The sequence below is a fragment of the Globicephala melas genome, chromosome 9 (genome assembly GCF_963455315.2).
Source record: "Globicephala melas chromosome 9, mGloMel1.2, whole genome shotgun sequence".
NCBI classification, from domain to species: Eukaryota; Metazoa; Chordata; class Mammalia; order Artiodactyla; family Delphinidae; genus Globicephala; species Globicephala melas.
The window spans coordinates 85,352,551-85,379,879 of NC_083322.1; the positions used below are offsets into that span (position 1 = coordinate 85,352,551).

Below are 27,329 nucleotides of genomic sequence, written 5' to 3' on the forward strand. Positions count from 1 at the left end.
AGTGGCTCCCATTGCATATAGCACAGTCTGAATCGCTTTGCGAGGCCATACACATTCTGCCCTCCTCCTCTTTCTCCATCCTCATCTCCTGCCACATCCTCCGTCTTCTCAGGCCATGCTATGCCAATACAAAGTCACCTGTGGATCTCCCAACATATAACCCTCTGTCATGTCTCTATGCCTTCCCCCCTGCTTCTTCCTTCATTGAGAATGCCCTTCTCTTCTTTACCTCACAAACACCTACTGAAGCTCTTAGCTGCACCTCAAAAGCTGAAGAGCATCTGCTGACTCCTCCACAGAGACAACGGGGCAAAAGCACTCACTTTCCAACTCATCCATGCTGCCAAGATGCAGTGCAGTGCACATATCTCCATAACAGCAAATATACCTCATTATGTCATAATTCCAATAAATTATTGCGAAGATGCATTGAATGTTTACCGTGTGCCACACACTTATGTTAAGCACTTTACAAATCCTCACAACACTATGAGGAAAGTAATATTATAATTACTGTTTTAAAGAGAGGGTAATGGAGGCACAGAGTAACTTGCCTGAACTCTCATAGTGTTGTGACACCAGTAAGGATGTGAAGCCACACTCTGAACTCATTCTTTTAGTAACTTTTAGCCATGTAATGTTGTTACTCTTGTTGTTGTTTTGCCACTAAGGTGTACCTTGAGACCAGGCTGTGTAAGTTTAATACTCCTATAACCTTGCATAGCGTTTGACACACAGTTGACAATGAATAAGTATTTGTGAATGAATGAGTAGTCTATTTATAAAATTATTTTTATGGACCCAGTTTTCCCTTATCTTGCTGGCATACTCTCAGAATTCTTGGATGAAATCTAGTTCCCTTTGTAATTGTGTGAATCAGTGTTAACATTTATATAATGTTTCTTTCTAAAAGATTCGCTGTGTTTGGTGTTGCCTACCACATTCTCTTAGGAGTAAAGAACAGAACTTTTATTGGAAATATGTTTTATCTCAATTAACACATCCTCTTTCTAAAATCATTGATAATGCTATCTTGTACAATGTCCATGAAAATGTATCTTAACCTCACAAGTGATCTTCCCCTTTATACTCTGGTTAGCAATTACAATTTTATAAAAATAATTTACCTTTTCTTCTTAATTATTTTTATTTATTTCTACTTACTTGATTATTAGTATGAATTTTGTATCATACTTCTTTTTGAAATGTGTCAACCTTTCCACCCTAATTTACCAACCTACAAGTCTAAAGGAAAGCAGGCTTTGGTCAATACACAGAAATTGGTCCTCTATATGTTTATGGAGGGAAGGAAAATTAGCATCTCTGTTACCTGGAAATAGAAAAGTCACCTTGAGTCTACTTGCCTCCTACCTGATGGAGGTTGAGAGGAAAGTTATATCAACCAGATATTCTCCTTGAGGGAAAAGACAAGCTCAGGATGGTCACTTCTTTTTGCAATGATTTTAGTAGGCATTTTGCTGGAAACAGGAGAAAATTGACTGGAACTTCTATGAGGAAAACCACTATTGCTAGTCCTGGGACCAGCAGACTCATATAAGGCCACTGGCTGGGAAGAAGGGCCTGGAATGGACTAAGGAGAGGTCCAGCTTCATATGAAAAAGTTCAGTAGGGCAGACTTCTAATGTGTTTTTTGTTTTTAATCCAAGGCAAATCCATTTGTCTCTGAGTTATTCTGCTTTCTTTTAACTCCCATTCTTTCTATTTCTTAAATCTCAAGTGATTTCATGTGCTTCCTCCTTTAGGGGTTGTGCTGCACTAAACCTCAGGCTTTATTTGTATGTGTGTTCCATGCAGATGGGTGGTCTCTTGAAAGCACATCATCAGATTAAGACATGCAACTGTAAGCTCTCCCACTCCAGCTCAGATCATAGCTAAGAAAATGTGGAATTTTTAAAAGTCTAAGTGTTTGGTTTACAGGAAGGAAACGGTACCAGATCCATTCATTCCCTCACTCACTGACTCACTGATCAAATATTTTACACACCTCTATGTACTAAGCATAATGCTGGGCATCCCAAAGATAGGAGGATCCAGCCTCTGCCCTCAAGAAACTTACAATTTGTAAGGAGATAGGCGTGGAAAAAAATATTAAAATATATCGAGCTGATTGCTTTATTGGAGGCATTATAAAGTACAGCGGAAGCACAAGGCAGGTAGATCCTAAGCCTGCCCAGGAATTCCAGATGAGCTTCACACAGCTGAAACTTGAGGGATGAGCAAGAATTTACTAGGTGGACAAGAAGAAAGGCTGTTTCCGACAGAGAGATTAACTCACAGAAATGGGAAGGCAAGGAGAGCATGACATGTTTGCGGAGCTGTAGGAGAGTCAGTTCTATGTCTCTGGAGCAAAGATGAAAGGTGGGAGTCATCTGGAAGTGAGGCTGCACAAGTAGGCAGGAACCACCTCAGGAGGAGCTTGGTCCTCCACAGTAGACTATTTAGACTTTATGCTGAAAGCAACGTAGAGCTCCTGAAGAAGTCTGAGCAAGGAAGTGAAAGGCTCAGGTTTGCATGGTGCAAGATCACACCACAGCAGAGTGGAGAACAGATCTGAGGACAGTGATACTTAAGGCAAGAGAGGTTAGTAAGGAGAAATGGTGCTTGAACTATGGCAGTGGCAGCAGGGTTGGAGGGGAGGCAGGGGACAGATATAGGAGCTATTGTTGAAGTTCTCACGTTGGCTTATTTTTTTTTGGCTAGAAATATCTGAAACTAAATGACCTTATAACATATACAATTAAAATTAAGATGGAAACCACACGCCAATATTCAATTAGGATTACTGGTTTTTTTGTTTGTTTTGCAGTTCAATTTGAAAATAATTAGGGTGCTACCCAAATGAGGCCATCTAAAAGCATAACACCCCTCTAGGGGACTATACTGTAATGTGGCAGAGATAAGATACAATATATTAGGAACTAAAGAACACTTATTTAGAAAACCATCTAGAGTAATTAATCTCACCATGTGATTTATGTTTTCTTAAAGAGAGAATGCATCAATAAAATAAAACCTACTGATATTGCCTTGAAATGACCTAGGTTGAGAGTGTGAATTTTTTTGAATTTTATTTTATTTTTTTATACAGCAGTTTCTTATTAGTTATCCATTTAATATATATTATTGTATATATGTCAATCCCAATCTCCCAATTCATCACACCACCACCACCATCCCCCCCGCCACTTTCCCCCCTTGGTGTCCATACGTTTGTTCTCTATATCTGTGTCTCAATTTCTGCCTTGCAAACCGGTTCATCTGTACCATTTTTCTAGGTTCCACATATATGTGTTAATATACGATATTTGCTTTGCTCTTTCTGACTTACTTCACTCTATATTAGAGTCTCTAGATCCATCCACGTCTCTACAAATGACTCAATTTCGTTCCTTCTTATGGCTGAGTAATATTCCATTGTATATATGTACCACATCTTCTTTATCCATTTGTCTGTCAATGGGCATTTAGGTTGCTTCCATGACCTGGCTATTGTAAATAGTGCTGCAATGAACATTGGGGTGCATGTGTCTTTTTGAATTGTGGTTTTCTCTGGGTATATGCCCAGTAGTGGGATTGCTGGGTCATATGGTCATTTTATTTTTAGTTTTTTAATGAACCTCCATACTGTTCTCCATAGTGGCTCTATCAATTTACATTCCCACCAACAGTGCAAGAGAGTTCCCTTTTCTCCACACCCTCTCCAGCATTTGTTGTTTGTAGATTTTCTGATGATGCCCATTCTAACTGGTGTGAGGTGATACCTCATTGTAGTTTTGATTTGCATTTCTCTAATAATTAGTCATGTTGAGCAGCTTTTTATGTACCTCTTGGCCATCCGTATATCTTCTTTGGAGAAATGTCTATTTAGGTCTTCTTCCCATTTTTGGATTGGGTTGTTGGTTTTTTTAATATTGAGCTGCATGAGCTGTTTATATATTTTGGAGATTAAGCCTTTGTCCATTGATTCTTGGCAAATATTTTCTCCCATTCTGAGGGTTGTTTTTTCATCTTGTTTGTAGTTTCCTTTGCTGTGCAAAAGCTTTTAAGTTTCATTAGGTCCCATTTGTTTATTTTCGGTTTTATTTCCATTACTCTAGGAGGTGGATCAAAAAAGATCTTGGTGTGATTTATGTCAAAGAGTGTTCTTCCTATGTTTTCCTCTAAGAATTTTACAGTGTCGGTCTTACATATAGATCTCTAATCCATTTTGAGTTTATTTTTGTGTATGGTGTTAGGTAGTATTCTAATTTCATTCTTTTACATGTAGCTGTCCAGTTTTCCCAGCACCACTTATTGAAGAGAGTGTCTTTTCTCCATTGTATGACCTTGACTCCTTTGTCAGAGATTAGTTGACCATAGGTTCGTGGGTTTATCTCTGGGCTTTCTATCCTATTCCATTGATCTATGTTTCTGTTTTTGTGCCAGTACCATATTGTCTTGATTACTGTAGCTTTGTAGTATACTATGAAGTCAGGGAGTCTGATTCCTCCAGCTCCGTTTCATTCCTTCAAGACTGCTTTGGCTATTTGGGGTCTTTTGTGTCTCCATACAGATTTTAAGATTTTTTGTTCTAGTTCTGTAAAAAATGCCATTGGTAACTTGATAGGGATTGCATTGAATCTGTAGATTGCTTTGGGTAGTATAGTCATTTTCACAATATTGACTCTTCCAATCCAAGAACATGGTATATCTCTCCATCTGTTTGTATCATCTTTAATTTATTTCATCAGTGTCTTATAGTTTTCTGCATACAGGTCTTTTGTCTCCTTAGGTAGGTTTATTCCTCGGTATTTTATTCTTTTTGTTGCAGTGGTAAATGGGAGTGTTTCCTTAATTTCTCTTTCATATTTTGTACCATTAGTGCATAGGAATTCAAGAGATTTCTGTGCATTAATTTTGTATCCTGCAACTTTACCAAATTCATTGATTAGCTCTAGTAGTTTTCTGGTGGCATCTTTAGGATTCTCTATGTATAGTATCATGTCATCTGCAAACAGTGACAGTTTTACTTCTTCTTTTCCAATTTGTATTCCTTTTATTTCTTTTTCTTCTCTGATTGCCATGACTAGGACTTACAAAACTTTGTTGAATAACAGTGGTGAGAGTGGACATCCTTGTCTTGTTCCTGATCTTAGAGGAAATGCTTTCAGTTTTTCCCCATTGAGAATGATGTTTGCTGTGGATTTGTTGTATATGGCCTTTATTATGTTGAGGTAAGTTCCCTCAATGCCCACTTTCTGAAGAGTTTTTATCATAAATGGGTGTTGAATTTTGTCAGAAGCTTTTTCTGCTTCTATTGAGATGATCATCTGGTTTTTATTCTTCAATTTGTTAATGTGGTGTATCACATTGATTGATTTGCATATATTGAAGAATCCTTGCATCCCTGGGATAAATCCCACTTGATCATGGTGTATGATCCTTTTAATGTGTTGTTGGATCCTGTTTGCTAGTATTTTGTTGAGGATTTTTGCATCTATATTCACCAGTGATATTGGTCTGTAATTTTCTTTTTTTGTAGTATCTTTATCTGGCTTTGGTATCAGGGTGATCTTGGCCTCATAGAACGAGTTTGGGAGTGTTCCTTCTTCTGCGATTTTTTGGAAGAGTTTGAGAAGGGTGGGTGTTAGCTCTTCTCTAAATGTTTGATAGAATTCACCTGTGAAGCCATCTGGTCCTGGACTTTTGTTTGTTGGAAGATTTTAAATCACAGTTTCAATTTCATTACTTGTGATTGGCCTGTTCATATTTTCTATTTCTTCAGGTTGTCCATTTTACTGGCATAGAGTTGCTTGTAGTAGTCTCTTAGGATGCTTTGTATTTCTGTGGTGTCGTAACTTCTCCTTTTTCATTTCTAATTTTATTGATTTGAGTCCTCTCCCTCGTTTTCTTGATGAGTCTGGCTAATGGTTTATCAATTTTGTTTACCTTCTCAAAGAACCAGCTTTTAGTTTTATTGATCTTTGCTCTTGTTTTCTTCTTTTCTATTTCGTTTATTTATGCTCTGATCTTTATGATTTCTTTCCTTCTGCTAACTTTGGGTTTTGTTTGTTCCTCTTTCTCTAGTTCCTTTAGTGTAAGGTTAGATTGTTTATTTGAGATGTTTGTTGTTTCTTGAGGTAGGCTTGTATTGCTATAAACTTCCCTCTTACAACTGCTTTTGCTGCATCCCATAGGTTTTGGATCATCGTGTTTTCATTGTCATTTGTCTCGGTATTTTTTGATTTTCTCCTTGATTTCTTCAGTGATCTCTTGGTTACTTAGTAATGTGCTGTTTAGCCTCCATGTGTTTATGTTTTTTACGTTTTTTTCCCTGTAATTGATTTCTAATCTCATAGTGTTGTGGTCAGAAAAGATGCTTGATATGATTTCAGTTTTCTTAAATTTACTGAGGCTTGATTTGTGACCCAAGATGTGATCTTTCTTGGAGAATGTTCCATGTGCACTTGGGAAGAAAGTGTAATCTGCTGTTTTGGGATGGAATGTTCTATAAATATCAATTAAATCTATCTGGTCTATTGTGTCATTTAAAGCTTGTGTTTCCTTATTAATTTTCTGTTTGGACAATCTGTCCATTGGTGTAAGTGAGGTGTTAAAGTCCCCCACTATTATTGTGTTACTGTCAATTTCCTCTTTTATAGCTGTTAGCAGTTGCCTTATGTATTGAGGTGCTCCTATGTTGGGTGCATATATATTTATAATTGTTATATCTCTTCTTGGATTGATCCCTTGATCATTATGTAGTGTACTTCCTTGTCTCTTGTAACATGCTTTATTTTAAAGTCTATTTTTTCTGATATGAGTATTGCTACTCCAGCTTTCTTTTGATTTCCATTTGCATGGAATATCTTTTTCCATCTCCTCACTTTCAATCTGTATATGTCCCTAGGTCTGAAGTGGGTCTCTTGTAGACAGCATATGTATGAGTCTTGTTTTTGTATCCATTCAGCGAGCCTGTGTCTTTTGGTTGGAGCATTTAATTCATTCACGCTTAAGGTACTTATTGATATGTATGTTCCTATTACCATTTTCTTAATTGTATGGGGTTAGTTTTTGTAGGTCCTTTCCTTCTCATGTATTTCCCACGTAGAGAAGTTCCTTTAGCATTTGTTGTAGAGCTGGTTTGGTGGTGCTGAATTCTCTTAGCTTTTGCTTGCCTGTAAAGCTTTTTTTTTTTTTTTCTTTTTTTTTTGCTGTACGCGGGCCTCTCACTGTTGTGGCCTCTCCCGTTGCGGAGCACAGGCTCCGGACGCGCAGGCTCAGCGGCCATGGCTCAGAGGCCCAGCCGCTCCGCGGCATGTGGGATCTTCCCAGACCGGGGCACGAACCCATGTCCCCTGCATCGGCAGGCAGACTCTCAACCACTGCGCCACCAGGGAAGCCCTGCCTGTAAAGCTTTTGACTTCTCCATCGAATCTGAATGAGATCCTTGCCGGGTAGAGTAATCTTGGTTGTAGCTTCTTCCCTTTCATCACTTTAAATATGTCATGCCACTCCTTTCTGGCTTGTAGAGTTTCTGGTGAGAAATCAGCTGTTAATGTTACAGGAGTTCCCTTGTATGTTATTTGTCATTTTTCCCTTGCTGCTTTCAGTAATTTTTCTTTGTCTTTAATTTTTGCCAAATTGATTACTGTGTGTCTAGACGTGTTTCTCCTTGGGTTTATCCTGCCTCGGACTCTGCGCTTCCTGGACTTGGATGGCTTTTTCCATTCCCTGTTAGGGAAGTTTTTGACTTCCCTAACATGGGAAATATTTTCTCGGGTCTTTCTCTCTCTCTTCTCCTTCTGGGACGCATATAATGCGAATGTTGTTGCATTTAATATTGTCCCAGAGGTCTCTTAGGCTGTCTTCATTTCTTTTCATTCTTTTTTCTTTATTCTGTTCTGCAGCAGTGAATTCCACCATTCTGTCTTCCAGGTCACTTATCCATTCTTCTGCCTCAGTTATTCTGCTACTAATTCTTTCTAGTGTATTTTTCATTTCCGTTATTGTATTGTTCATCTCTGTTTGTTTTTTCTTTAAATCCTCGAGGTGTTTTTTCTTTAATTCTAGGCCTTTGTTAAACATTTCTTGTATCTTCTCGATCTTTGCCTCCATTCTTTTTCCGAGGTCCTGGATCATCTTCACTATCATTATTCTGAATTCTTTTTCTGGAAGGTTGCCTATCTCTACTTCATTTAGTTGGTTTTCTGGGATTTTATCTTGTTCCTTCATCTGGTACATAGCCCTCTGCCTTTTCATCTTGTCTGTCTTTCTGTGAATGTGGTTTTTGTTCCACAGGCTGCAGGATTGTAGTTTTTCTTGCTTCTGCCGTCTGCCGTCTCGTGGATGAGGCTATCTAAGAGGCTTGTGAGAGTGTGATTTTCTGATAATTACAGATAGCATGCCTAATGTTTAGTATCTATAAAATTACATCCAGAATATCTTAAAAGGCATTATCAGCCCATGTCAAGATTCTACAGCTATTGTCAGGGACATCAGGGATTACTTGCTTAGCATCTACCTACCCAAGCACAAGAGTGGGAGGAGGAGCATCCCAAGCAGAAAGTATAATATGTATAAAGATCCTGAGGTAGTAAAGAATTTGGTTTGTTTGAGGAGCTTGAAAGTGGCAGTGGGGCTGGAGGAAAGAGAATGAGAGGAGCAGGCACATGAAATGATATCAGAGGGGTTGGCAGGCATCTGTTTAATTAATGGTAAATGTTCTTTCAAATTTTGGTCTTTCTCCGATTTTATTTTTGTTTTATTAGACGTTGTTGGTTATTCCCTCAACATTCCACACATGACTACACTCACCTGATTCTCTTACAACATTTTTCATCTTCTCTCTTTAGTATCCTTCATGGATTTATCTTCTTCCCATTCTTTAAATATTGGTGTTCTATTGTGTTCTTCCTGGGTACACATCTCTCCTTACTCCCTACACTGTCTCTCCGGATCTTGGCCACATTCACACCTCCATGCTGATGACTCCTAAATCTGAGTCTTCCTTCAGGATCTCTCTCCCAAGCCTTTGGCCTGAATATCCCACACACTCTAACTCAGTCTGATAAAACTGACGTCACCTTTCCCTCAAAACCTGCTACTTTTCCTACATTACCTAAGTTTCTTTCAGGTAGGACTTCCATCCGCCCAAAGCCAGATTTTGGAATCATTCTTATCCTCCCCCTCACCCCCAGGCTCTTATCTTCCACATCCAATCAGTCATCGAGTTCTTTCAATTTTACCTCCTAAGTAGTCTTGAATATGTTCTTTCCATACTACTTCTGTCCTATGACCTAGTTCAAGAACTCCTCATCTCTTTCTTTAACTACTGAAGTAACTCCCACTGGTCTCCCCTCCAGTCTGTCACCCAGAGAATAACCCAAATAATCTAAAATGGGAGGCTGACTCTGACTGTGGCTCCCCTTCTAGATGCTACTTCATCATCCACTGATTCAAGTCCAGGCTCCTTGGGGATAACGTGATATTCCCTCAGTGACATCTCCTTTTCACAGTATATTCTAGCAGTACTAAGCTACGTAAAGTTCCTTCAACAAGCATGCATTTGCATGCTTCTGTGTTAGACAGACTGAGTTAATAGATCCTTTTCTCTGCTTCCTCTACCACTACACCTGCCACACCATATTTAAATTAGTCACACCCTTCCAAACTGGGCTGCAGGGAACAGATCTTATTCAAATTTGGTGCCCTAGAGCTCAGCATTTGTTCCTTCATTCAATGTGTACTTATGAGTGTCTGCTACCCCCAGGGAAAACAGCAGTGAACAAAACAAAGTCTCAGCCTCATGGATCTCACATTCCAGTGAGGGGACTCCAGGAGATGGCCTACACAGTAGGCACTCATGGTGAAAACTTTTGAAAATCAGGCAAATGAAAGAGTCTTCTTAAAGCCTCTGTCTAAGCATACTGTCTGGAACATTGCTCTGACTCATTTTTCCTTTAAACAAGTATGGTGGTGACTAAAACAGTTTAAGCAACAGATTGAACTGCCCTATCTGTGGATCCTGTGGTCTTCAGCAAATGATAATTCTCCTAACTAGAGTGGAAAACATTTTCCTGTATACATGGAGATATAACCTTATATTCAAACAATCCTCTGGGGTAAGTAGAGAACAGATAACATCCCACTAAATTAGACATTAAGAAAAAGTTATGGAAAGTTAAAGAATTTTAAAGATAGCTTAAAATACCATCACATTAATAAGCTATTTCCTTCACTTACAAACCCTATCCTGTTTATATTGGAAAAGTTGATGTTTTTCCTTTTCTATAAAATATGCTTATTAGATAACTTCCTAAGTAACTTTTATTCATGGATGATGTAATACATTAGTCACTATTGTCCACAAAAAGAATGGCCGAAGACAGTAAAATAATTATAAAAAATGTATAAAGTTTGAAATAACTGTGTTCTCTTCTTGGCTTCCCCCATTTAAATTAGCTCTCTCAATTAAACATCTTTTTGGATTTCTAAATATCTGTAGTTTTGCCTTTGCTGATTAACTTGCTCATAAGTATCCATGACTTTCTGAACACAGTGCCCCATCACCCACTGCAACCCTAGAGAGCTTTTCTACCTCCAAAGAGTAAATTTCACTGATTTCCCTGCTTATTTCTGGAGCGCTTATACATCTCTATAAAGCTGTCTCGCAGGTGACTCAAACTAAACATGCCTATTTTCCCAACCTGTAGCCAACCTGTTCCTCCCCCTATGGAAGGGACACAGCTCAGTAAAGGACACCACCATTTATACAGATGCTCAAGCCAAAAATCTGGCATCATCCTTGATTCCCTCCCCCTCTTCCTTACCCCCATACTCCTTCTATCCCTAGCTCCCCTCGATTCTTTCTTCTAAATGTCCCTCAATCTGCTGTGCCAGCCCTACTACCATCTCCCTGGTTATAGCCCTAATATAGACCCTCATAATTTTTCACCTGGATTACTTTATAATTGGTCACTAGTACATCTGTCATCCCCATGTCTATCCAGCAGATAGAGGGACCTTTTCAAAATGTCAGTCTGACTGTGTTACTGTCTAATTGACAATACTGAATGTCCTTCCATTGCCAACAAGGCAGAGAACAAACTCCTCACTGTGGCTTCTGGGCCCCTTATGACCTGGCCCCCGCCTACCTCTCAAACATCATCTCTCACCACTCTCCTCCTAATCAAGCTATACCTAAATGTGCAGATTTCCTTGATGCGACCATACTTTCAACCTCTCTACCTTTGTGCGAGCTTTTTCTTTGGCTCACCACATACTCTTTCTCCTTCTCTCGTAAAAGAAGATCTTCTCTGACTCTCTGAGCCAGGTTAAGTTTCCCATCTGTTTGTTTCCCACACCCATCATGTTTTGTAACCACTTGTCTCACACCTGTCTTCCACTAGAATGTAAGGGCTAGGAGGAGGGGCCCTGTCTGTTTTGTTCAGCCCAGTATCCCCAGCACCAAGCACAATGTAATTGGAGTATATTTTTGTTAACTAAGTAAGTAGTGTGATTGTAACTAAAAACTCACTAGTGAAAAGAATTGTGAGTGAACATAATTATTAGAAAACATAAATTGTTTTTTTCCCAAAGGCGTAAGTGGTCACATTTGATCTCTGGTGAATATCTGTAACATTCCAGAGTTTAAATCTCGAATGTTAAGTCTATAGTCATATTTGCACTTCATCAGACCTACAATCCAGGCTGGTGTTTAGCTGCCTGAGTTGACATCTGGGCTGACTCATTTTAATTTGACTGTTTGAGGTTAGCTTCCACAGCTGTTGTAGCACTATGTTGTCAATGATTTGACTTTTAGATCACAATTTAACTTACTTGGAGGAAGAAAACAACAGCCTTCAGAAGACATATTTTTCAGACTTTTGGCAGAAAACAACTAGCTTTCTTCTCCATAGGTGCTCTTTCAGATTGTGTGTATTCTTTACAAGAAAATTAAAAGTGAATGGGACTTGAGGCTATATTCCTAAGTTTTTAACTTTTCCTCAGTTAAAAATTTTAATATATGGTCTTCGAAAATAAAAACTGAGCTTTTCGCAAATGCTAAAAACTAGGATAGAGCATCTGAGCCTACCTTCGTTAATTCAACAAATGTTCACCAGATCCTTCAGGCTTGTGATGAGTGCTGTGGTGGAATTATATTTTGATGTACTTTAAAATGTGCTTTGATCCTTCTTGTTACCCTGTGACCCTTCAGACAACAGCCTGGCCTTCTACTTATATGTGTCAGGGAAGGGTTTTTACAGAACAACACAGGAGAAAGACATCCTAGACTTGTAAGCTTTAAATTCTAAACCCTGAAAGACTTGGAACATGACATTTTTAAAAACCATGTAATCAGTTGGAACATTTCTTCCACCCTCAGATTAGACAAAGAATCTATGCCAAGAGAAGAGACTGGGAGCAAAGAAGAGAAGAGGGGAGAGGAGCAGAGGGGGAAGGAGAAGAGAAAGGAGAGAGGAGAAGAAGGGAGAGAGAAGCGGGGGAAGGAGGGGAGAGTGGAGGAAGAAGAGGGGAAGGGAGAGCAGGAGGGAAGCAAAAGAATGAGGTGCTGGGATACAGGGCCCTGTTCCAGACCTCCCTGGACTCTATCTCCTGATAGGTTTGGGGGTCTAAGAGTACATGAGAACTCATTCTACCTTTCCCTGGTATGGCTGTGCAAAGCGACAAGGCAGGAGAGTTTTCCTACGCTCATCATTTTACCAGCTAAGATCTAATAAGGAAAATAAAAACAACTCTAATTTCAAACTGAGGAAATTTAATTGTGAAAGAGAATTGACGACATAGGTGTTAGAGAACTGAGAAGCCTAATGGAATAATGACAAAATCTAGAGATTTAGCAGCAGGAAACCACTACCACCCCTATGCTGGAAAGACAACGGGAAGCAATGGTGTTTATTAGAGCCCAGAGTCCAAGGTCAGGAGGGAAGCTAGAACCACAGCAGTTCTGACTAAAGGGAGTAGATCACAAAAGACATGCAGCTGATGACAATAATGAAAGGAAAGGTGGAGGAAAACCTGGCCTCTCCCTCCTTCTGACCCTCCCATTGTGCACAAATGCCTCACAAGCACCAAACCCAACTGGAATCTAACTGACATGAATCAGCCATTCTGCAGGAGAGTGAGAAGGGTGAGGCACGGGTCTGAGGGCAAATACACCCAGATGTAACAGCAGGAAAATGTCTGCAGGGGATGTCTGGGATTGTGGACCTAAGAAGGCCTCACAGAGTCCCCATGCCCCAGGATGACCCGGAGGGGCCCAGAGCAAGGGCCCCTATGACAAAGGAGCCTGAAGACTTGAAGGGGGGCTTGGAGCCAGGAAAGGGAAGACACATCAGGAATTTACCTGGAAGGAAACCAAATGGGCCCTCAGACATCTCACTGGATTCCACCTTGGACAAAAGACAGCATTGAGAAGACCAGGCTTGATTCCACCATGAGTTGACTACATGTAACTGCCCTGAGCTCCCACTCTCATACTACATTTAGACAACACTCCAGGGAAGGGAAGAGGAGACCACCTAGCAGAATGGAGGCTGAATCTAAATTCACTCTTAGATAAAGAAAGGAAAGAACCTGAACCAATGAACAGACATAGTTATTTAAAAGAGCCCAATGAATATGTAGGGAAGGATGGACATATAACACAGGTATCAGTAATGCAGTGAGAAACAGAAACAGGTCATGTTAAAGAATGCACTGTGGCTGGAGATGTACATAGAGAAGTTCCTGTACTTGCCTGTAAGGTAGGACTTCTCAGAGAAGGCCTCAGAGACAGGTGATATTTGATGAACTTGAGGGATGAATAGGGATTTAGCAAGCAGATGGGGGAGAGATCCTCACCTCTGTTGTCCTCTTCTATCCCTCCCAATGCTTTGATTTTTAAGAGAAGCCAGTACATTCCTTATCTAACTACAGTCCATTAAAGTCTTTCAGAAACATGACAGATCTCTGGGTTTATCTTCATTTTGATTAGTAAATGGGGCAGTGCTGGAATGATAGGATAGGTGTGACCTGTGTTTCAACTCTGACGAGTAGCAACAGCAGCTTGCAAGAAATGAGTTTCTTAAAATGTATCCTCTTATAGATTTGTAGAGGCCATTTCTAGACTTCAGTTTTGAACTAAGGACTTGGATCTCAAGGCACTCAGGTAGTCTTATAGAATATACAATCCACAGGAAAAATATACCTAAGCCATCCAAAATATATCTCCACAATAACCAAATGTCTATAATTGAAACACATGTCAGATCTATCACATAAAACTCTGATCTGTCAGGACTTTCCTCAAAATACTGTGTTTTGCCAATTTTTAAAGAAGAAAAACAAGACCATTGATTTACAAATAACTTCATCCATCGCTATTCCAGAAACAATATTCCCAAACTTGCCCTTTATAATCCAATATTCTAAGAAATAAAAATAATTGTTCTCTCCATTGTTTACACAATGGAAAATGATTATATTACAGAAAGCAATAGAAGTCATTGAATTGTTTTTACCTCATTAGAGATGTCTGTTCCAGAGAGATCTAGTGATACCAAAGAAAAGATGTTTACAATAAATTCAACTCCTAGGTCAGTCAGATGTTCACAATTTCGTAAACTCAAGTAGTCTAAATTAGAGCAGCTGAAAGAAAGTAGCATGAAGAGTTCATTTTAGCTTTTAATCACACTCAGTAGAAATTTCTTCATATTAAAAACTACTTGGGGAAAGCAAATGCTATTGAAACAAGGATTTTCCTTTTCTTGTCATAAAAGTAAGCTTAAAAGTGTAAATAATTGCGACTTCCCTGGCCGTCCAGTGGTTAGGACTCCAGGCTTCCACTGCAGGGGGCGCGGGTTCAATCCCTGGTCGGGAATTAAGATCCCACATGCTGTGGGCAGCACAGCCAAGGAAAAAAAAAAAGTAGAAATAATTGACATTACAAAGTTGAATGAAAGAGAGGTGGATTATTGTATAAAACATTCTGTGATTTCATTTCATATTGCAATTTCTATTAAGAAAAAATATATTACATGCATACAAAAACTATCATGTAAATACCACGATTGGGACCGCCTTCTTTCGCGGCTTTGGGATACACCAGAAATACATCTACACGTGGAGCAACTCCTAAATACCACGATGAATGACCACTAAAAGTGCAAAGTTAAATTTCTCACTTATCTTTACAAGTGTGTTACAAGAATTGTACTTAACCCTTTAGTGTACACAAGACCTTTTACAAGTAAACAGGATCAAGAATAAACCCACCAGCTAGAATATCCCTTGGGAAACACTGTAAAGGTTTACATAGAGATGATATCCTTGAAAAGTACAGAGAAGTCACCCAGGTATAGCTATTCATAACTTCATGAGTGATTCGATCTCAGACTTTCTGCAAGTTGAAATTTTATAAGAAACGTCTTAGATATAGTCAAAAGATTCATTCATTCCATGACTCCAATGTCTTATTTCATTTTGCTGAATATTGGACCAGCTTCTGGACATCCCTCATGTTTTCCAAATGGCTTCAAAAGTCTACCTCTGATCTGTCCTATTAACAAATATACGATTACTAATAACATGATGTAAAATATTATTGTTTTATCATACCACTCTGATAGTTTTGCAGTAGAGGCATCACCCAGGTGGATACAGTTACATAAATTTAGCTCTCTTATCTTTGTGCTTGCAGGACCATCAAGAAACTGCTTTAGTCCCATGCCACCAATTCTGTAGGAAAGAGTAAGAAAAGCTCTACATGTGATTTTATGTATAAATATGTAGAATACTATTAAAATAAGTTACTATACCCAATACATTCCAAAATAGCAAGGTGATATCTATATCTGGTATTTTGCCAACATTTGTAAACCAAATTTGATTATATAGCTTTTATTTTAATAGAAAATATATAAATGATAGTAATGGGAGAAATATTACTAAAAATGGTATTCCTATTCATCTGTTCATTTAATTAGGTGGCCTAATTATTAATAAAACAGATAGCCTATAAGGTTTCTTCCCTGGGGTTAAAATGTGATCATGTTAAACAGTGCCTGACGCAATCTCCTGCAAAAGAAAAAGACAAAAGCTTAGGATAGCGAGAACCAAGCCTAACAGTCAAACTACTGTCAAAATCTTGGAGGAATTTCCACTAAGTACAGGTCAATTTAGCTGGACTGGGAACCTAATAAGTTACCTAAAGATCCTTTCTTTCTGAAGCAGAGAAAATCTGATGCTGTAAGATCTTGACCTCAGTCTTCCCATACTGTCCTTAATCATAGACACCTATGTGTCAGTGCCATCCCTCCCACCCCTCCCATGTAAGTCCACATTTATAAATGATTCTCTAAATTATAAATAGTCAACCAGAAACAGATTTATAATAAGATGACAACAAAAACAAAGAAAATTGTGCAGTGGTATTAGGTAAAGGTAAATAAAATTAACACAGGGGTGATAATTTTACATAGAGTTAGAATACTATACTAGTAAAAATATTAAGCAAGACTAACAGGGTAATTTTACATTGATTAGGTATCACCCCAATGAAGATAATATGGTTGGGTATAGAATTTAGGGAGCATATTCTTTACTGCCATGAAATTGCATACAGTGAAATGGTGTAATGATGTAACAATTAAAATATATATATGTGTGTGTGTGTGTGTGATAAAAAAAATCAGACTATCCATAGAAATTAACACAACATTGTAAATCAACTATACTTCAATAACATAATTTTTTTTTTTTTTTTTTTTTTTTTTTTTTTTTGCGGTACGCGGGCCTCTCACTGTTATGGCCTCTCCCATCGCAGAGCACAGGCTCCGGACGCGCAGGCTCAGCGGCCATGGCTCACGGGACTAGCCGCTCCACGGCATGTGGGATCTTCCCTGACTGGGGCACGAACCCGTGTCCCCTGCATCGGCAGGCGGACTCTCAACCACTGCGCCACCAAGGAAGCCCAGTAAAATAATTTTTTTAAAAAATCAGTGTGGTTAAGACTTCATGCTTCCAATGCAGGGGGCACTGGTTCGATCCCTGGTTGGGGAACTAAGATCCCACATGCTGTGCAGTGCAGCCAAAAAAAACCAACAACCCCCCCCCAAAAAAAAACCCTAAAAAATCAGACTGGCCTTGGATTTCTCCTCTGTAACAGAAATACCAAACATATAAATGTATATATATTATATAACAATATAAACAATATTAATAAAAAGATCAATTATAAATAATTTTCTGTTACAGAAGAGAAATCCAAGGCCAGTCTGGATTCTTTTTTTTTTTATTTGGTAATTTTAGTCATGAACTTTTATGCAATATATAATATAGCATAAATACAAAATGAAAGAAAAATAAAAATTCAAAAAGAACATAATTAAGATACAATTTTGTATTAGACTTAGCTTTTGACAAACAGAAAAGGGGCATAAAGTTTAAGTAATATAATTAATGTAATTTAAGTTCCATGGACTATTCATATATATTCAACATGATAAACAACATAACCATCATCTTTTTCACCAGCATTACCCCTAAATAAAGATCCCAAAAGACAGAAGTTGTACAGGCTGTATTTTTGTACCATGATGTCATAAAATGAAAAATTAGTAACAATGATAATTAGATATAAACTACATGGATATCTGAATACATTTTTAATAAATAATTCTTGGGTAAAGAGAAAATCAGATAAGTATTATAAAACTATATATCTTTCCAAAATTTATATATTTAACATAATTTCAATTAATAATAGGATTTTTTCTGAAATATGACAAAATTATTCTAAAGTTCACTTGGAAGAATAAACTGGCAAAAATATCTGATAACTTAAAAGAAGACTACTAATAAAGAGTCTCATTCTATTAGATATTAAAACATATTATAAAGCAGTAATAATAATAAAGGGTAACATTCCTTGAGTGCTTATTATGTGCCAGACACTATTCTAAGTACATTACATGAATTAACTTATTTGATCCTCACAACAATCCTGAGTATATACTTTTTTTTTTTTTTACATATATCCACTCTTTTTTATTTTTTATTTATTTATTTTTTTTAAAACATCTTTATTGGAGCATAATTGCTTTACAATGGTATGTTAGTTTCAGCTTCACAACAAAATGAATCAGTTATATATATACATATGTTCCCATATCTCTTCCCGCTTGCGTCACCCTCCCTCCCACCCTCCCTATCCCACCCCTCCAGGCGGTCACACAGCACCGAGCTGATCTCCCTGTGCTATGCGGCTGCTTCCCACTAGCTATCTACCTTACGTTTGGTAGTGTATACATGTCCATGCCTCTTTATTGCTTTGTCACCGTTTACCCTTCCCCCTCCCCATAGCCTCAAGTCCATTCTCTAGTAAGTCTGTGTCTTTATTCCTGTTTCACCCCTAGGTTTTTCATGACTTTTTTTTTTTCTTAAATTCCATATATATGTGTTAGCATACGGTATTTGTCTCTCTCTTTCTGACTTACTTCACTCTGTATGACAGACTCTAGGTCTATCCACCTCATTACAAATAGCTCAATTTCGTCTCTTTTATGGCTGAGTAATATTCCATTGTATATATGTGCCACATCTTCTTTATCCATTCATCCGATGATGGACACTTAGGTTGTTTCCATCTCTGGGCTATTGTAAATAGAGCTGCAATGAACATTTTGGTACATGACTCTTTATGAATTATGGTTTTCTCAGGGTATATGCCCAGTAGTGGGATTGCTGGGTCATATGGTAGTTCTATTTGTAGCTTTTTAAGGAACCTCCATACTGTTCTCCACAGTGGCTATATCAATTTACATTCCCACCAACAGTGTAAGAGGGTTCCCTTTTCTCCACACCCTCTCCAGCATTTATTGTTTCTAGATTTTTTGATGATGGCCATTCTGACTGGTGTGAGATGATATCTCATTGTAGTTTTGATTTGCATTTCTCTAATGATTAGTGATGTTGAGCATTCTTTCATGTGTTTGTTGGCACTCTGTATATCTTCTTTGGAGAAATGTCTATTTAGGTCTTCTGCCCATTTTTGGATTGGGTTGTTTGTTCTTTTGTTATTAAGCTGCATGAGCTGCTTATAAATTTTGGAGATTAATCCTTTGTCAGTTGCTTCATTTGCAAATATTTTCTCCCATTCTGAGGGTTGTCTTTTGGTCTTCTTTATGGTTTCCTTTGCTGCGCAAAAGCTTTTAAGTTTCATTAGGTCCCATTTGTTTACTTTTGTTTTTATTTCCATTTCTCTAGGAGGTGGGTCAAAAAGGATCTTGCTGTGATTTATGTCATAGAGTGTTCTGCCTATGTTTTCCTCTAAGAGTTTGATAGTTTCTGGCCTTACATTTAGGTCTTTAATCCATTTTGAGCTTATTTTTGTGTATGGTGTTAGGGAGTGATCTAATCTCATACTTTTACATGTAGCTGTCCAGTTTTCCCAGCACCACTTATTGAATAGGCTGTCCTTTCTCCACTGTACATTTCTGCCTCCTTTGTCAAAGATAAGGTGACCATATGTGCGTGGGTTTATCTCTGGGCTTTCTATCCTGTTCCATTGATCTATATTTCTGTTTTTGTGCCAGTACCATACTGTCTTGATTACTGTAGCTTTGTAGTATAGTCTGAAGTCAGGAAGCCTGATTCCTCCAGCTCCATTTTTCGTTCTCAAAATTGCTTTGGCTATTCGGGGTCTTTTGTGTTTCCATACAAATTGTGAGATTTTTTGTTCTAGTTCTGTGAAAAATGCCAGTGGTAGTTTCATAGGGATTGCATTGAATCTGTAGATTGCTTTGGGTAGTAGAGTCATTTTCACAATGTTGATTCTTCCAATCCAAGAACATGGTATATCTCTCCATCTATTTGTATCATCTTTAATTTCTTTCATCAGTGTCTTATAATTTTCTGCATACAGGTCTTTTGTCTCCTTAGGTAGGTTTATTCCTAGGTATTTTATTCTTTTTGTTGCAATGGTAAATGGGAGTGTTTTCTTGATTTCACTTTCAGATTTTTCATCCTTAGTGTATAGGAATGCCAGAGATTTCTGTGCATTAATTTTGTATCCTGCTACTTTACCAAATTCATTGATTAGCTCTAGTAGTTTTCTGGTAGCATCTTTAGGGTTCTGTATGTATAGTATCATGTCATCTGCAAACAGTGACAGCTTTACTTCTTCTTTTCCGATTTGGATTCCTTTTATTTCCTTTTCTTCTCTGATTGCTGTGGCTAAAACTTCCAAAACTATGTTGAATAAGAGTGGTGAGAGTGGGCAACCTTGTCTTGTTCCTGATCTTAGTGGAAATGCTTTCAGTTTTTCACCATTGAGGACGATGTTGGCTGTGGGTTTGTCATATATGGCCTTTATTATGTTGAGGAAAGTTCCCTCTATGCCTACTTTCTGCAGGGTTTTTATCATAAATGGGTGTTGAATTTTGTCAAAAGCTTTCTCTGCATCTATTGAGATGATCATATGGTTTTTCTCCTTCAGTTTGTTAATATGGTGTATCACGTTGATTGATTTGCGTATATTGAAGAATCCTTGCATTCCTGGAATAAACCCCACTTGATCATGGTGTATGATCCGTTTAATGTGCTGTTGGATTCTGTTTGCTAGTATTTTGTTGAGGATCTTTGCATCTATGTTCATCAGTGATATTGGCCTGTAGTTTTCTTTCTTTGTGACATCCTTGTCTGGTTTTGGTATCAGGGTGATGGTGGCCTCGTAGAATGAGTTGGGGAGTGTTCCTCCCTCTGCTATATTTTGGAAGAGTCTGAGAAGGATAGGTGATAGCTCTTCTCTAAATGTTTGATAGAATTCGCCTGTGAAGCCATCTGGTCCTGGGCTTTTGCTTGTTGGAAGATTTTTAATCACAGTTTCAATTTCAGTGCTTGTGATTGGTCTGTTCATATTTTCTATTTCTTCCTGATTCAGTCTTGGCAGGTTGTGCCTTTCTAAGAATTTGTCCATTTCTTCCAGGTTGTCCATTTTATTGGCATAGAGTTGCTTGTAGTAATCTCTCATGATCTTTTGTATTTCTGCAGTGTCAGTCGTTACTTCTCCTTTTTCATTTCTAATTCTATTGATTTGAGTCTTCTCCCTTTTTTTCTTGATGAGTCTGGCTAATGGTTTATCAATTTTGTTTATCCTTTCAAAAAACCAGCTTTTAGTTTTATTGATCTTTGCTATCGTTTCCTTCATTTCTTTTTCATTTATTTCTGATCTGATCTTTATGATTTCTTTCCTCCTGCTAACTTTGGGGTTTTTTTGTTCTTTTTTCTCTAATTGCTTTAGGTGCAAGGTTAGGTTGTTTATTCGAGATGTTTCCTGTTTCTTAAGGTAAGATTGTATTGCTATAAACTTCCCTCTTAGAACTGCTTTTGCTGCATCCCATAGATTTGGAGTCGTCGTGTCTCCATTGTCATTTGTTTCTAGGTATTTTTTGATTTCCCCTTTGATTTCTTCAGTGATCACTTCGTTATTAAGTAGTGTATTGTTTAGCCTCCATGTGTTTGTATTTTTTACAGATCTTCTCCTGTGATTGATATCGAGTCTCATAGCGTTGTGGTCGGAAAAGATACTTGATACAATTTCAATTTTCTTAAATTTACCAAGGCTTGATTTGTGACCCAAGATATGATCTATCCTGGAGAATGTTCCATGAGCACTTGAGAAAAATGTGTATTCTGTTGTTTTTGGATGGAATGTCCTATAAATATCAATTAACTCCATCTCATTTAATGTATCATTTAAAGCTTGTGTTTCCTTATTTATTTTCATTTTGGATGATCTGTCCATTGGTGAAAGTGGGGTGTTAAAGTCCCCTACTATGAATGTGTTACTGTCGATTTCCCCTTTTATGGTTGTCAGTATTTGCCTTATGTATTGAGGTGCACCTATGTTGGGTGCATAAATATTTACAATTGTTATATCTTCCTCTTGGATCGATCCCTTGATCATTATGTAGTGTCCTTCTTTGTCTCTTCTAACAGTCTTTGTTTTAAAGTCTATTTTGTCTGATATGAGAATTGCTACTCCAGCTTTCTTTTGGTTTCCATTTGCATGAAATACCTTTTTCCATCCCCTTACTTTCAGTCTGTATGTGTCTCTAGGTCTGAAGTGGGTCTCTTGTAGACAGCAAATATATGGGTCTTGTTTTTGTATCCATTCAGCCAATCTGTGTCTTTTGGTGGGAGCATTTAGTCCATTTACATTTAAGGTAATTATCGATATGTGTGTTCCCATTCCCATTTTCTTAATTGTTTTGGGTTTGTTATTGTAGGTCTTTTCCTTCTTTTGTGTTTCTTGCCTAGAGAAGTTCCTTTAGCAGTTGTTGTAGAGCTGGTTTGGTGGTGCTGAACTCTCTCAGCTTTTGCTTGTCTGTAAAGGTTTTAATTTCTCCATCAAATCTGAATGAGATCCTTGCTGGGTAGAGTAATCTTGGTTGCAGGTTTTTCTCCTTCAACACTTTCAATATGTCCTGCCACTCCCTTCTGGCTTGCAGAGTTTCTGCTGAAAGATCAGCTGTTAACCTTATGAGGATTCCCTTGTGTGTTATTTGTTGTTTTTCCCTTGCTGCTTTTAATATGTTTTCTTTGTATTTAATTTTTGACAGTTTGATTAATATGTGTCTTGGCGTATTTCTCCTTGGATTTATCCTGTATGGGACTCTCTGTGCTTCCTGGACTTGATTAACTATTTCCTTTCCCATATTAGGGAAGTTTTCAACTATAATCTCTTCAAATATTTTCTCAGTCCCTTTCTTTTTCTCTTCTTCTTCTGGAACCCCTATAATTCGAATGTTGGTACGTTTAATGTTGTCCCAGAGGTCTCTGAGACTGTCCTCAGTTCTTTTCATTCTTTTTTCTTTATTCTGCTCTGCAGTAGTTATTTCCACTATTTTATCTTCCAGGTCACTTATCCGTTCTTCTGCCTCAGTTATCCTGCTATTGATCCCATCTAGAGTACTTTTAATTTCATTTATTGTGTTGTTCATCGTTGCTTGTTTCATCTTTAGTTCTTCTAGGTCCTTGTTAACTGATTCTTGCATTTTGTCCATTCTATTGTCCATTCTATCTCCAAGATTTCAGATCAACCTTACTATCATTATTCTGAATTCTTTTTCAGGTAGACTGCCTATTTCCTCTTCATTTGTTAGGTCTGATGGGTTTTTATCTTGCTCCTTCATCTGCGGTGTGTTTTTCTGTCTTTTCATTTTGCTTATCTTACTGTGTTTGGGGTCTCCTTTTTTGCAGGCTGAAGGTTCGTAGTTCCTGTTGTTTTTTGTGTCTGTCCCCAGTGGCTAAGGTTGGTTCAGTGGGTTGTGTAGGTTTCCTGGTGGAGGGTACTAGTGCCTGTGTTCTGGTGGATGAGGCTAGATCTTGTCTTTCTGGTGTGCAGGTCCACGTCTGGTGGTGTGTTTTGGGGTGTCTGTAGACTTATTATGATTTTGGGCCGCCTCTCTGCTAATGGGTGGGGTTGTGTTCCTGTCTTGCTAGTTGTTTGGCATAGGATGTCCAGCACTGTAGCTTGCTGGTCGTTGAGTGAAGCTGGGTGCTGGCGTTGAGATGGAGATCTCTCGGAAATTTTTGCTGTTTGATATTATGTGCAGCTGGGAGGTCTCTTGTGGATCAGTGTCCTGAAGTTGGCTCTCCCACCTCAAAGGCACAGCACTGACTCCTGGCTGCAGCCCCAAGAGCCTTTCATCCACAGGGCTCCTTAATTTGGGATGATTGGTTGCCTATTCAGGTATTCCACAGATGCAGGGTATATCAAGTTGATTGTGGAGCTTTAATCCGCTGCTTCTGAGGCTGCTGGGAGAGATTTCCCTTTCTCTTCTTTGTTCTCACAGCTCCCAGGGGCTCAGCTTTGGATTTAGCCCCGCCTGTGCGTGTAGGTCGCCGGAGGGCGTCTGTTCTTTGCTCAGACAGGACGGGGTTAAAGGAGCCGCTGATTCGGAGGCTCTGGCTCACTCAGGCCCGGGGGTAGGGAGGGGCACGGAGTGTGGGGCGGGCCTGCGGCGGCAGAGGCCGGCAAGACGTTGCAGCCTGAGGCGCGCCTGTGCGTTCTCCCGGGGGAGTTGTCCCTGGATCCCGGGACCCCGGCAGTGGCGGGCTGCACAGGCTCCCCGGAAGGGCGCGTGGCCAGTGACCTGTGTTCGCACACAGGCCTCCCGGTGGCGGCAGCAGCGGCCCTAGCCGCTCTGGGCGGCCCTAGCCACGTCCGTCTCTGGGCTCTGCACCCCTAGCCGCGGCCCGCGCCCGTCCCTGGAGCTCTCTCAAGCAGCGTTCTTAATCCCCTCTCCTCGTGCACCAGGAAACAAAGAGGGACGTAAAAGTCTCTTGCCTCTTCGGCAGTTCCAGACTTCTCCCCGGACTCTCTCCCGGCCAGCCGCGGTGCACCAACGCCCCGCAGGCTGTGTTCACGCCGCCAACCTCAGTCCTCTCCCGGCGCTCCGACAAAAGCCGGAGCCTCAGCTCCCAGTCCCGCCCGCCCCGGCGGGCGAGCAGACAAGCCTCTCGGCTGGCAAGTTCCGGTCGGCCCGATCCTCTGCGCTGGAATCTTTCCGCTTTGCCCTCCGCACCCCTGTTGCTGTGCTCTCCTCCGCGGCTCCCAAGCTCCCCCACTCCGCCTCCCGAAGTCTCCACCCGCGAAGGGGCTTCCTAGTGTGTGGACACTTTTCCTCCTTCACAGCTCTCTCCCGCTGGTGCAGGACGCGTCCCTATCCTTTTGTCTCTGTTTAGTTTTTTCTTTTGCCCTACCCAGGTACGTGGGGGGTTTCTTGCCTTTTGGGAGGTCTGAGGTCTTCTGCCAGCGTTCAGTAGATGCTCTGTAGGAGTTGTTCCACGCGTAGATGTATTTCTGGTGTATCTGTGGGGAGGAACGTGATCTCCGCGTCTTACTCTTCCGCCATCTTCTATATACTCTTTATTTTCCCCATTTTACAGATAATGTACTGTGCAAGATTAGACAGAAAACAGATAAGTGAATGGAACAGAAAAGATAGCCTGAAAACAGACATTTATATACTAACACACACACACACACACACACATATACTGACATGTGTATGTGTATATATATGGATGTGTATATATAGATATATATATACATTTATATGATAATCCTGGAGGCATAAAAGTCAATAGAAAAGGACTTTACAGGTAATGGTCCAAGTTAATGGCTTAATGCAGTTAATCCTAAACCTGGCTGTGCATCAGAAGCACCCATGTTGTTTTTTAAAAAATATATAAGCGAGTGTTCCATCCCTAGATATTCAGATTCAGTAGCTCTGGGGTAGGGCTTGGGCATATGTAGTTTTATTCAGCTCTTCAGGTGATTCTGCTGCCCTGGAATTTTCACTTTTAAATCATATATATTTTTGAAATTTATCTTTTTATTATTACTGATTCCTAATTTAACTGCATTGTAGTTAGAGAATATAGTTTGTTACCAATACTATGAAAGTTGTGGGAACTTGCTTTAAAACTTCATACATAGTCCATTTTTTGAAGGATTGATATGTGGTTGAGAAAAATGTATACTTTGACTGTCAAACTTCCTGTTTTAGGTGTATCTCTTATAGATGAATTTTAAAAATCTAATCTAAAACGCTGATATTAAACCTTCTCTGTCTTTTGTTATACTCTATCACATTTTTCTTTTTCTTTTTTCACTCTGCTGTCATTTCTTCAGTTATCTTCCAGCTTTGTACTTCTCTTCTTCAGTGAGTTCTAATCTGCTGATTAGCAATTCATTTTCTTTATTTCAATAACTATATTTTTTATTTCTAAAAGTTAGTTTTTCAAGTAAATCTAGTTATTTTTATCACATTTTGTTGTCTGCTCATATTTCTGCTTCCATTATTTATTTCTTCAACTATTTCATATATAGTTACTTAATATTCTGTGATAATTCTAATATATGAATTATGGAAGTTCAAATTTATTTTGCTTCATGGTGACTCATGTCTTTGTACATTTGATGGTCTTTAATTGCGAGCACCTATTTATTTGACTTTAACCTATGGGAACTTTGGATGCCTAAAGAGAAGGTGCTTTCCTTCAGAAAAGCTTTGAGCTAACTTCTTCCAGGGGTCTAGGTACTATCTACCTGAGACCACTGTGTCCCCCTTGAAGAGGTCCAGAGACTGCAGAAGTCTCATCCTGCTTCCCTATCTTGAGTCTCACTAAAACTGATTGTCTCAATGCCAATGTTGAAATGAACATTTATGCTCATAGCAGCTCTATCTTTTATGTTTGCTTGGTATTCACTGTTCGTCTTAGAGAGTCTACTCATTGAGAAGGTGGTGAAGAATCATGATATTGGATATTGGATATTTCTCATACTCTTTGTGGGCTCAGCAATGTATTGAAAGTATGTTTCATCCAAGATCTAAATTGTTTGTAGCAAGGAGTCCTTTGAAGTGTTTTGTCAACTCTACTGCTGGACGCAGAAAAACCTCCATTTCTTTTTAAAATTAGGTAACCTGCAGAAGCCTGAGTGAAATATATGAATGCAATTCAATTTTATTTCACATGTTAATACAGATAGGGTTAGCTGTTATACACACACACACACACACACACACACAGAGTTATCCTGCTTGCATTATGGTGCCAGCTTGCTCATGAGCTTGCAACAAAGATGCCAGCTGGAACTTTAATCATCCAACGGATTGACTGAGGGTGGAGGGTCTGCTTCCAAGTTCACTCACATGGCTGTTGACAGGAGGCCTCAGTTCCTTGCTGGCTGTTGACTGGAGGCTTCATTTCGTAGTCCGGGTTTTTCCCATTTCAAATCCTGTCTTTACCTCCCCTCCACAACCCATGGTGCCTCCCCATTTTAATAATAGGGAACATGAGTTAAGATTTTGTGTAGCTTAGCTTATTACTCTGACTTGACTTATGTTTTCCCAAATATTAGCCAATTTCATTGTAGATCAAATGCTATTTTTTTTATCATCTGGCCCTTTAATATTATAAGAAATTTATACAAGCAAGAGGCTGAGCTATCCACCGGGGAAGAAATTTTAGCAAGAATTTGATCCTTGCCCACCTGAGAATACCAGGATAGAAGCCCATTTGTAACCCAGCGAAAGAAAGGGTTTCAGTAAGAACTTGCCCTCTGTCCATCTGTGAGCAAACCCACACAGAGGAGAAATCTAACTAGTACCCAAGAGGAAACACTTCAGTAAGATTGGTTCTTCATAAGCAAGTTGGAAAGTCCATTTGGGAAAAAGACCTATTAACTGAACTAGCTGTGAGAACCATCACTAGGAAAGGTGGCCCATAAGTGTTCCAGCAAATTCATTTAATCT

The 27,329-nt window shown here is 39.1% G+C and overlaps 2 protein-coding genes across 2 annotated transcripts in view; one reads left to right on the forward strand and one right to left on the reverse strand.

Moving 5' to 3' along the window:
• The window catches only part of FAM185A (family with sequence similarity 185 member A), a 150,241-nt gene that overhangs the window by 104,812 nt on the left and 18,100 nt on the right, over window positions 1-27,329 (forward strand). The gene's annotated exons all lie outside the window — the stretch shown is intronic.
• FBXL13 (F-box and leucine rich repeat protein 13) overlaps window positions 1-27,329 on the reverse strand; it is a 185,484-nt gene that overhangs the window by 28,172 nt on the left and 129,983 nt on the right. The window contains 2 exon segments of the mRNA XM_030834313.2: window positions 14,527-14,652; window positions 15,622-15,741. Of these exon segments, the coding sequence (XP_030690173.2) occupies window positions 14,527-14,652; window positions 15,622-15,741 (246 nt within the window).